At 37.4% G+C, this 12,734-nt stretch overlaps 1 protein-coding gene and 1 pseudogene across 1 annotated transcript; both read right to left on the reverse strand.

Moving 5' to 3' along the window:
* Positions 1 to 189: 189 nt before the first annotated feature.
* Positions 190 to 5,476, reverse strand: LOC114732064 (nuclear pore complex protein NUP160). The gene is made up of 10 exons (XM_028919355.1): positions 5,400 to 5,476; positions 4,968 to 5,028; positions 4,639 to 4,796; positions 3,749 to 3,834; positions 2,860 to 2,961; positions 2,653 to 2,747; positions 2,148 to 2,268; positions 768 to 950; positions 477 to 664; positions 190 to 220 (listed from the first exon to the last, which is right to left on the reverse strand). The coding sequence occupies exons 2-10, from the start codon at positions 4,973 to 4,975 to the stop codon at positions 190 to 192; spliced, it is 972 nt and encodes a 323-aa protein (XP_028775188.1). The 5' UTR covers positions 4,976 to 5,028; positions 5,400 to 5,476.
* A 3,284-nt stretch (positions 5,477 to 8,760) lies between these two features.
* LOC114732027 (ABC transporter B family member 1-like) lies at positions 8,761 to 12,673 on the reverse strand (annotated as a pseudogene).
* Between the last annotated feature and the right edge of the window lie 61 nt (positions 12,674 to 12,734).

Here is a 12,734-nt window from a genome sequence, read left to right on the forward strand (position 1 = left end):
TCCTTCTGAAAAGACACAGGATGTGAATGGAAGAAAAATTAAATTTAAAAAAAAAATTGTACGTAAAATAATGAGCATATAGATGTAATCAAGGAAGTGAACCAAAAGAAGGGCTTGATTGGCAGCATAGATTAACAGTGGGGTGGTCTGGATTTGGAACTTCTGGCTACCCCTCTAAATTGAGGGAATTCAACCCTCTCCAATTTCTCTTCTATCTTTCCTTTTTCACATATAAGAGTAATATTGGGAATTCAATCCTTCAAACCCATCCCATCGCATGGTGACGTCCAAGCAATGTAGAGCAGGTTACCATTCATTTTTAATGAATTTCCAACCAATGCAATGGGTTTATCCCCCCCCCCCCCCCCACTCACCAAAATTGCCAATCCAACCTTGAGAGAAAAGCTAGAAATTCTTTCTTGTTTTGTATAAAAAGAAATGTGGTCAAAATAGAGTGGAGAGGTGATGATAAGTACCTTCTATAATCCGCAATATCTTCCAAAGAACGAAAAAGCGATACTGAACTTTTTCTGATTAAACCAACTGCATCAGTAGAGTAATCAATGAACAAGCCACAGGATGCATTGATCTTGCACCAATTATGGAAGTAGCGGGTGCAAAAATACTTCCAGCATTGAAATATCGACATCTTTTCAGTTCCAACCTATCAGAGGAATCTTGTGAGTTTTATTATAACAGATTTATCATTCCCAAGGCTGAAGGAAAAACAAGAATGAGAAGAAAGATTTTCCGGATATGAAAATTACCTCATGTTCAATAGCTGAAAGTATCTCCTTCTTTAGTCCATCAGAAGTTAATGCTTGGAACTCAGATTCAACCAACTGCTTTTTATACTCAACTAGGGTTGCATGCATAACTGCATTATGATGCACTCCAGGAAGAAGCAACCTGCGTAAGAAAATTGAGGATACAAATGGCACAATATCATCCTGCAGAAAATAGCATGAAGTATTAACTGTAAGTAATAACTTTAAAAGAAGAAGCAAAATAACAGCAGTTGATGCATGGCAAGCCAACAGAAAACCAGATCACAAAATTCATTCAGATCCATTAAAACCGCATATCTCCCCTGTTTACAGCAACAGATGTGTGGATAGGTTTGCTTTAGAATAAACTCCCAAACTAACACTAATCACCGACCTACCCTCTACCCCACAGTTCTCCAAAACAAGTAACATTTCTTCATCTTCTTTTCTTTTACTTTACAGAAAACGAAGGATAAGTAGCTTCTGGCCATCAATTATAGAAGTTGAAAAGTATTAAGCGTCCAAGGCTACAGGGTATGTTTCTGCTGAATGCAAATGGAGTCTGCTTTTCCACAGATTTGCATATATTACATTCGTGGTGCACTAGCTAAATTACCACTTAGATCATGTGGTCACAAAAGCCCATCAAATTAAATGGTATGCCATAGCAAGTACCATTTTATATTAATCATTCTCATATGCACCCAATGCCCTTGGAATATGCCCTCTACCACCACCTCATTCAAAGAGTGGAAAAAAAATCAACTTCTAGAAAAATCATCGTCAGCCTTGGATATCATTTTACATGCAAGCATCTATTTAAACATACACACAGAAGCACATCACAACAAATGTACATGCATGCATAAAAACAAATTTTGAGGCATAAATATTTTCCAATTAGAAAAGCAATAAAATGCCTCCAAGAGCATCTTTAAATCTTGGGGTCCCTGATTCAGGGCTTTGATTGGGAGGGTAAGGGATGGGGGGAGATGGGGTGATTTGAAACATCCTAAACCAGAGTTTTAAAGCCACTCCAAATTAGGGGATTTGGAATGGGTTAATTCATTACCGTTTTCATTTCCTTAAGAACCCTCTCCCCTTGCCACTTTTCCCTCAAAGGGTTAAAATCACAAAAAACACTTGGAATTTCACCGTTCAAACCAACCCACCCCACTAATGAGATCGTAACATCAAAACAACAGAGAGTGCATAACCACCTAGCTTCCCCCCTATACTTCCCATCAACAGACTGAGTTATCTCCAAATCACCACCCCCCCCCCCCAAAAAAAAAAAAAAACTCCTCACAGCTCCCCAACCTTTGATAACTAACTTCATAATTTTAGAATGATAATAGAAGATTCCACAAAAGCCAATACCTTGGAAGATGAAAATAATGAATGAGCAATCTGCAAAATTTCATCTGCAAGATGATCTGAACCCTGAAATAGTTGATCAGCAACAAACTCTTCTTGTAATACATGAGAAAATTCTTCTTCCCTAACAAGGTAGAGTAATTAATTCAGCTTGAATGGTAACGGTCCAAATGTAGCAAATCATACACATGCATAACAAAATCATTAACTGCAAACTAGGTTATCTAATTTATATTAACACATAAATAGGCCCTGGCTATTGGTGGTGTTATGTCACCGTACAAGGACCATAGTTTAGCTCTATCTGAGGTCAAAACCAACTGATTTAACCTCGTTACTATCTTTAAACCTTTAGCATCAGAATGCCTAAAATCATTAGAGATTGAGTATACAGTAACATCAGAATGCCCAAAATCATTAGAGATTGAGTATACAGTTTATACCATAATAATATGGAACAATAATCAGTTCGTAGATTGACAGAAACAAGCTAAAATATGTCACATACTCGTCAGTATTTGCAGAAAACATGCGTGATATTAGTTCATCATCCTTCAGTATCCATATTTTGTTGGAAGTTAGTTTGACGTCAATGCATCCTCCCTGTAAAAAAAAAAAAAAAAAAAAAAAACTAGTGATGTACGGCATTTGATGCAGATGAAAAGTCAAATCTAAATGTTTAAATCAAGTTAACATGAGATGATCAGCAATTTACCTCCTCCAAAGAAATATTTCGTGAAGACTTCAGTGAGAAAATTATTCTGTCACTAAAATTGTATTGGATATTGTGTATAGAGATCATCTCCAAGCTTTCATCCTTCAACACAGCCCCCAAAAAAAAGTCAATAATCAATAACTTAAAAAACTGAGTATTATTTATTAATCATACCTAATATGGGATACTCTATAAGATGCTTAAGGAACGTAATTTACTCTCTATCAGTTATTAAATGAGATTTGTAACAATCAAATGCCACTGTTAACCAGTAAAGAATAAAATTAACTTATTACAACAAACTAGAAATTAAAAATTAGTAGATCAATTTCATGAACTCTACAACTAACAAATTTATTTATTTTCTACTTTCATCATTTAAATGTTAAAATGTAACCTTTTAATTTTTTAAGAAAACCTTGTAAATTCAATCTAGACTACATCTGCCCCAATGTAATTATCATCACAATTTAATTAGTCATCTTCAGCATTACTCATTCCAAATGTGCCAAATTAGTTTAGGTAGGCCAACTAATCTGATTTAAGTTGGTTTTTGAACAATAAAGTCACTTTTATCAACCAGGTTCAGATTCAGATCAGCTATGTTCAAATGATAAGATGAAACTATAGATATATTTGCTTTGGCCAATATGGCAATACATATACTTTAAATACGAGATGATTAACATCTTTACAAACATTTATTTAACAACAATCAGCTACGTGTAGAGTTTTCAATAGTTTAGATCATACACGACTCAAATGAAGATTCTAGGCATCAAGCCACAAAGCTTCTAGTGTACGTACTGACACAACATAACAAGGATAAAATATAAGCCTGAATGGTTTTTATCAATAACAAATGAGTTTCAAAACGTAAGTTTCATACCAATGACTGTTTGCACAAAATTGCCACTGGAATCGTACTTGAATCCAAACAAGGTTGACCCAACCATAGTTTCATAAAGCTAGCACCTGAATAAAAGAAACATTATGATATAAGTACATATATCTTTGTGAGCGGTGTAAACAACAGGAACGGGAATGCACGATATTGTCATTAAACAAAGAAAAGTAGGGCTGTAATAAATTATCAACTGTATTTAAGCTCTACCATAAAAGAGAGTCACTACGTATCATTACCCACAAAGGAGACTGTTAAGCAACAACACAAAAAAAAAAAAACCAAAAAAAAAAAAAGGGTTCCAAAAGTCCATCAAAAGCATTTGAGTACTATAAGAAACAAAAATTATCTTCCTTTTTCTCAGCTGAATTTTACTTTGCCTTCTAAACCCTCCAGTCAATCATCTCTAAAAGTCCACAAAATAAAGCCATTAACCGAGAGACCTCAATTAGTGACTTCTTTAAGTGTCCTTCTTGGTCTCCCTCTACCTCTCATTATCAGGCTAAAAGCTATCTATCAAAACAGACGGCATAAAAAGTTTTGACTTCATCTTTTAGAAACCAGGTTTGACATCAAATCCACTCACAACATGGCCTTTAAACTTCTCCACACAATCCACCAATTCTATCATACACTTTCCCACTCTTAACTCAAAATGTAGAAGTCAGATCTTGAAATCCTGAAAAGTTTGTGCACTGCCCGCTGAAGCTTTCCTAATTTATCCAATTATCCCACTTTTTAGGACATTGATACAGAAGGAACCAATGATAATACTACTCTCTAATATTGAAAGAGGTACACTTGGTCAAAAAGCATGTATAAGATAAATGGAAAACAATATGAAGACTAAATTAAAGTTTAGGACTACAAATTACCTGTCATGGTTGTAGTGCCCATAGTATGACTAAAGACCCTGGAATTACATGAGAGATCCCAAACTCGTACTGACCCATCCAGATGAAGTACAAACAGAAATCTTTTCCCATGAAGCTCATATATCACCATGTCTTGTACTAAACTCACCATTTTACCCCTATAAGACATATTTAGGGAATAGTTTACAATCCATAAATCATAATACAATTCAAAATTGAAAATCTGAGAAAATAGGAGATACCAAAAGACTGTAAAAAACACATATTACATTTACAATAATACAATATATTTGATTGCTCAATATCAATTAATATCTTTAAAAAAATACCGTGACATAAGGCCCCACAATCGGCTGATTCCAACTTCATCTCTCAGCTCAACCACAAATCCTTCAGGGAAACGTAAATGCATTATAAACTATAACAAGTAATAAGTTAAATAAAAAAGGCTCTAAATATGGAGAAAATAACATGGTGCTTCACAGTGATATCCGTAACACGAACAATGCTGATCATTGAAGTGGCAGTTAGAAGAAACAAGAGCAGCTGCGGGTAGGATATAATTTGCAGTGTGAATTCCTTAAGAAGGAACACTCCACATCAATTGGGAACAGTCACGTGAATGCAAATTCAATTAGCCAGAGGACATGCAAATTGCACCAGTATGCATTGTAATGAAAGAATCCAAGAGGAAGGAGGAATGAAGCATGCAAGCTGATGCATCCATTAATACTTGAAAGTAAAGAGCCAGTTAATCATACCAGCAGCACTTGGATCAAGTACACCGAGCTGAAAACAGCAGACCGAACCATCATTTCTGCCAACAACAAGACACCCGGAAGTTGGAAGTTGCTGTTACTGCAGTCACTGGCATATAATTCGAGTAATTGTGCAAGTTAAGCTCTGTAAGCTCGTGAGCTGGGAAGACGGAGCAGGATGCATATGTAGAAACATTTCGAATTTTCAAGAGGTAAGCCACCCCAGACACAGTCAATACAAAAAGCAAGTAGGGAATCTGGAAGTGGCAGTAATCTGCAAATAACAGAATTGTTAACTGAGTCAAGAAAATTGCAGGATACAATCTCGACGGCGTACAAATGATCAATAAAGCAAAATATAATCAACTATATTGTGTTCAAAAGATATGCAGTGTGGTGTATGATGGATGCATAACCTCGTTTTTGCAGATGAAAGCAAATGGACAAAGCTCGGGAGGGGGAAAGTGAATCTCAATCCAGCTTTAGGAAATTCTTCGGAAGCACGGATCTCCAATAACTCTAATGCTTGAGGCTGCGTTTTGTGAATTCTCCTATGAGAGGAAGCCACAAGGGTGGTTGGTAATAATAGCGTCAGATTTTTTTTACCGAAGAATGCAGTAGATGTACAACGGACGAGGCAGTTTGAGCAGAGCTATAACTTGAAAAGAGGGCAGAAAGAGGAAGCTACCATATGAGATAAGAAGAAGGATTTCCAATGACAAAGCAAGAGGCGCGGTCCTTGTTGGGAGGTCCAAGAGTGGCAGTCCCACTGTCAACGGCAATGGCGGCACTGATGGAAGGAGAAGGAACCGACAATTCAATCCACTTGAGGGCATCGTTGCTGATTATGGGAACTTCCTTCCGGCCAACGTCGACCCGCTTCCCATTTTCTTCGTCGTATTCTTCCGTGCCAAGCCCCGCCAAAACCCTACTGCCGGGTTCTGGGTTAGAACAGCATAAGCTGGCTTCTCGATCCAGGAAACCGGAGCGGAAAAGTCGTGAAAATGGAAAGAGCTTGGCGCCCAAATTTGTTACCTGAAAAAAAACAACAAAAAACAAAATAAAAGATCAAAACAAGTGACAAATTAACAATGCTTCATTCGGCTTATAAATGACCTGGAAGAAATTAGATCAGGCGTGTATGGATGAAAATAAAATCATAATTTAAAAGCAATTTTATGATATAAAATAATATATGGTTATATATAAAGAGTTTTTCTTAATTTGTGAAAAAAGTACTTCTCAAACACCTCTAATTTGATATGCGTGTAATGATATAAACTCCTTTGGTAATTTATGCATCTGTATGTAATATAAAGTTTTGATAGATAAAACTATATTTATGAATTATGAACACAAATAATAGATTTGTTTTTCAGTTTTTATAGTTTATTGATTTTTAATACTACCTCGGGGACTAATTTGAGGGATTAAGAAAGTAGTTGAGTTAGTTATTTGTCCTAAATAGGTGTTATCTTTCCTAAAATATCCTTACTAATCAAGTGTATTGACTATAACTATCATTATTAGAAGGGTTACTTTGGGAAAAAAATGTATAAATATGAGAGACAAAGTGGATTGAGGTATTATATTTATGATCAAAAAAAAGTCAAACACGGTCTTATATTAAGGACCGGAGGTAATATTAACTAGCTTATATACGTGTAATAATTGATTGAAATAGGAAAATACTACCTCCGGTCCTTATATAAGACCCTGTTTGACTTTTATTTTGATCCTAAATATAATACCCATCCACTTTGTCTCTATATTATGCATTTTTTTCTAAGATAATCCTTCTAAGAATGATAGCTCTAGCCAGTACATTTGATTAGTAAGGATATTTTAGGAAAAAAACACAAATTTATTACAAATAATTAACATAACTTATTTCATTAATCTCTTTTAATTAGTCAACTAACTCTTATAATTAGGATCATAAGTAGTATTTGTTAAATAAACGAGCAAGATCTAACTAATAGGTAATTCAACACTAATTTTATTGACTAGAGCGTGAAATAATTTCTGTTATTGAATAAACATTCGTGTAATTAAATTTAATGCTAAAACTTTTAAGTATATTGGGCGCAGAGATTGTCAAGTATATTTCAGCTTGGGAAATTTTATTTGGAAATGAGACTCTGTTGTGGACAAAACTAACAAATTATTCCGTACTCATAATAAACCAAAAATCCAATTACATCTGCTATCAATGTATTAAAGTTTAAAATTTTTAAATTTTAATCAAACAGTAAAAAAATTTATTTTATGAAAAGTATAAATTTGACAAAAGGAGCTTGAAATAACATTATCAAAACAATGGAGCATTTAGGTAGAAACTAAATTATAATTCTAAAAACAATTTATAATATACAAAATAAGTATGAAAGAAGAATTTTATAAAATTATTCTTTTTTAACTGTTTTTACTCGATGCCAAGCACCCCTAGCGCTCCGCACCCGCAGTTCCACGCACATGCATACAGCTCTTATACGAACAAATAAACAATAGGTCCGTAGCTTCGTATATCATACGATACGACGTGGGCGCTTAGGATAGTTGCGATATGTTGTCGTTTACAACGTTGTTGACCATAAGCCTCGTTGGAACTTGGAACAGAAGACCGTAGCATACAATGGAGAATGCATCATTGGAGAATGCAAGTGTAACCCCCACCGACGAATGTACTACTTCAATAAAACACCCCACATGTTGATGTTGCGATTCACCCCCTTTAACCCATTTGCCTTTTCTTTTCCACCAATTCGCCAAGGTTTAGTCCCCAGAAGGAACAACACCGGCTTGACATTTTCCTATCATTTACTTTGCTTCTTCCCACGCTTTGTCCTCTTAGTGCTCCCGCATTTAGATTTCCCTTCGATTCCCACTTTATCATGTACATTTAACTTTTCCACGTTCGTGACATGTCCATGTGGTTTTTACCCAATAATAATATTTCCTTACACTACAATCCCCGTCATTTGTACTCTTATCTAATTGGGATCAGCGCCAGAAGATTGCATATCGTTAGGAAAGGCTCATCCTAAATATCTGACCGTGACGTATCCGTCATTGTCAAGAAGCAGAATGTGCTGCTGCTCATCACCACTCTATCCTCACGGCCACAACTACACTATCAATGTTGGAAAATGATAGATGAGATTTAATATTAGCATTCACTACCTTACCCAATTCTAAACAGTCATGCGGTCATTGCTGGTGCACTTTAGTACCACACTTCGCATCATCTCAGGATCGTTCCTTTTAAAAAAAAGCCAATGAAGAATCTCAACAAGATTAAGATTCAGTTCTCTACAAGGAAACAATTCATCTTTTAATATTCATTCAATTCCTTTTGTATGTGTCTTTGTCATTTCCTTGGTAACAATCATCAGGACAAGGGGTTACATTCTTAGGCACGAAAACGTGGGGAAGGATGATATACAAACTGTACTAGTGTGAAACAAAAATGCCAATAATCACCAAGAATATTTGGCATATATTCCTCTAACGCTGGTAAGTTCTAGTGAACAACTAACCCTCTCTTTCATCATCATCTTTTGGTCTTGCAGAACTTGAACCAGAGGCCATCCCAATAACTTGGGTGTGTGTGAACCTTTGTAATTGAATCATGCGTGCATATATCCCATCAGGGTGATTTTTCAACAACTGCGAGTGAGATCCTTGCTCTGCTACTTTCCCATCATCAATCACCGCAATCACATTGGCATTTCTAATAGTTGATAGCCTGTGGGCAACAATAATAGTAGTTTTCCAGAGCAAGCACGGTCTAGAGCCTCTTGAACAGACCTCTCAGATTCAGCATCAAGCGCACTTGTTGCCTCATCAAGAAGCATAATCTCCGCCTTCCTCACAAAAGCCCGGGCTATTGCTATTCTTTGTTTTTGACCTCCGGATAGCTGAACTCCTCTTTCCCCAACAAAGGTTTTGTATCCATCTGGCAAGCCAGATATGAACTTGTGAGCATTGGCAAGAGTTGCTGCTTCAATTATCTCAGCTTCAGTTGCTGACTCATTCCCATAAGCTATGTTTTCATATATAGAAGAAGCAAACAAACAAGGCTCTTGAGGTACAATGGCAATGTGGCATCTGAGGGACTTGAGATTGTATTTTCGAATGTCCTTTCCATCAATCATAACCCGCCCAGAAGTTGGATCATAGAATCTTTGTACGAGGGCAATCACTGAGCTCTTACCACAGCCGCTTGGTCCTACAAGGGCCAGAGTTTTACCTGCCCTAGCACGAAGACTGAGATCACGAAAAACTGGCATATCTGGACGACTGGGGTAAGAGAAGTCTACATGCTTGAGTTCAATTTCTCCACGAAGCCGATCAGGAACGGGGATAGCATCTGGGTCATCTGGTTCAATTTCAGTTCTGCGATCGAGAAGATCAAACACTGATCTCATGGCTCGACCTCCCTTAATGAAGTCAGGAGCTAGGGTTAAAGTTTCCGCAGCACCATTGGCAGAGACCATAAGGACCATAAAGACTCTGATTGTTTTGGAGAAATCTGAGATTCCATGTTTCACAAGCCAAGAAGCATACCAAAGACCAAGCGAATATGAAGCATAGAGTGCAAACTGAGCTATCCCAAATCCACTTCCAGAAATTTGCCCCTTCCAAAAGCAACGTCGCAGTGGTGTTTCAAGGTTGGAAGTGAAAAGACCAACAATTTTTGTCTCCGAATTGAAGGCTGCAACAGTTCTTACATTTGCTATAGCCTCCCCTGCAAGTTGTGTGGCCTTGGCATGTGCAGCTTCCAAGTCTCCAGAGAAACCAGTCATGAACATTTTCTACATAAAAATCAACACAATGAGTAGTGACTTAACAGAAGACTCCCAAAACACGCAAGGAAGGATGAAATGAAACAAGCAAACCTGCAAAACAGTGGCTGCAACAACAACGGGGAAGACAGCTATGAGGACAAGTGCAAGGCGCCATTGCAACACAAACCCTGCAGTGCAAGCAACTAACATAAGGGCAGTATTCTGCACTATTACTGAAATCCGATCTCCAATGGCTGATCTAACATTTTGGGCATCAAGAGCGAGCCTTGCTGCAACACGGGCACTCTCATTTTCCTCCTGATCGAACCAAGCCATTTCATTTTTCAGCACAGCTGTAAGCATTTTCTCCCGCACTCGTTTAGTAAGGTTTTCACCAACAATATCCCAAAAGAAGTGTTGCAGTGTATTGAAGAGAAGTGCAGCCGATGAAAGCCCGATCAACAAGTAACAGTACTTTTCTATTTCTCGGATCATGTATCTGTGATTTGGATTGTAATAGACACTAAGCACAGCACTGAGAACATATGCAAAGAATGCACTGAGAGATCCGCAAACAACGGAGCCTATAGAACCAACAAAAGCATAAAGCCATTCAGGAGAATTCATTTTCGCAAGGCGCCAAAAGGAACTGGCTTGCTCTTTGAAGGCAAGCTTTTCAAGCCTATAGTTTGGATGCGAAGCATCAAGGGATAGACTAAAATCAGAAGTAGAGAAGTCAGATAGCCTGCGTGAATATGGTGAGCGGCCATAAGAGGAATTCCGAGCAATTATTGGGGAGCTTACAGAATTTCTTGCACTCGACGGCCTGCAAATAGATTGCCATGTCATTGGATGATATACCTTCATCTTGACAATAACTTGGAAGGATCAAAAGACAAACATGCTCTATGATAAAAATGTTTAGCTACTCATGCAAAATGAAATTACAGTCTCCAACTATAGTGAAAGCTACCTTGCACTGCTCTTTCTGGCATTATTCATGGCAGTTTCATGTGCCATTTCTTGCATCCGGATAAGCTTGGCGTAAACTCCATTTTCACCCTTAGCGAAGAGTTCGTCATGAGTTCCAATTTCAGAAACACTTCCTTGCTGAAGCACCGCAACAAGGTCAGCTTTGCGAATGGTGGAAAGGCGATGGGCAATTACAAGAGTTGTTCTGCCAATCATGAATCGGTCAAGGGCTTCTTGCACTAGCTTTCAGATTCAGAGTCTAATGCACTTGTTGCCTCATCCAGAAGAAGAATTGCCGGGTTCTTCAGCATTGCCCTTGCTATTGCTATTCTCTGCTTTTGCCCTCCAGAAAGCTGCAATCCTCTCTCTCCGACCTGTCATTCCAAATCAGCAGATGTTAGCTTGAAAGTTTACCTTTTTGAAGGATTCTTACAAGCTAATGGGAAAAGGAAGCATTCTTTCCTTTTAAAAAATTGGAATAAGACTCTCTTTATTAGTACCTCATAAGTCAACATACATTGAGTACTCTGATTATTCTGTCATTCATAAGAAGTTTATTGAAAGCCACTCAACAGTATTTATTCGTTATCATAGAGGCATAAAATCGAAGAAGATTTGGTTTTTTTTCCCCCTTCATTTTTTAAATGTTTAGGCACCACTGGTTGGTTGGTCTTCCAGCGGTGGTTTGTCCAGTCACTATTTAAGAATAGATTTCCAGTTGCTCTGTATTTATTTATGCACATGCGCTGTTGGGTGAAGCATGTTACCCTCTTGGTCATTCTCATACGCAATGCATGACCAGTCGACTCCCCGGGTTTGACTCGTACAAATTTTGAGAAGAAATAATTGATAATTGATGGGTTTGGTTCGTTGACCAAACAAATTCATACAGCCCAACAAAAACTACCAAAAATTTCAATAAGCAACTAACTAGTAAAAATATAAAAAACTTCTGGTCAAGATCTATATTCAGCAATTATCCGCTTTACCCCACAACTGCCACAAGTAGGAATACCTCTGTTTCCATGTAATACCACGTTCCCACATTGATAATTGCGATATAAATTAGTTATGTTCCTTTTTATTGTTTATAATAGAATATTTTAAAACATGACTTGCGACCAACGAAACAAAAGGCTTCTTCTATGTCGGATCCTGAAAATGAAATAAAATCACGCAGGATTGATCTGAAGAACCATTAGATGGGTGTGATTAGCCACCATCAGTTCATCACTATTTACAACTAACAACATCGTATCTATTTTCATGAAGCTTGATGTTGACTGACCTGGGTCTCATAGCCTTCGGGGAGCTTGATGATAAACGAATGAGCATTAGCTACTCTTGCAGCTTCTTCGATCTCCACCTGGTCGGCATCAGGCCTACCAACAATATATTTTCTCGGATAGTGGTTGCAAATAAAGCAGGCTCTTGGCTTACAAGTCCTATTTGCTGCCTCAACCATCTCAGTTTCAATGTTTTAATGTCATGTCCGTCTAGCAGAACTTGTCCTGTACAGGGTATTCAGGAACTTCCTAATTAATTGCTAATATATTATCCATGCTACGAGAAAAAA

This window comes from Neltuma alba, unplaced genomic scaffold, assembly GCF_004799145.2.
Source record: "Neltuma alba isolate B1F8T4 unplaced genomic scaffold, ASM479914v2 tig00012871_pilon, whole genome shotgun sequence".
NCBI lineage: Eukaryota > Viridiplantae > Streptophyta > Magnoliopsida > Fabales > Fabaceae > Neltuma > Neltuma alba.

Coding starts and splice junctions, on each gene's coding strand:
- LOC114732064 (XM_028919355.1), bottom strand. Junction 665..767: donor TTTCAGCTATTGAACATGAG/GTAATTTTCATA, acceptor TTCCTCTGATAG/GTTGGAACTGAAAAGATGTC. Junction 221..476: donor GATATTGCGGATTATAGAAG/GTACTTATCATC, acceptor TATGTGAAAAAG/GAAAGATAGAAGAGAAATTG.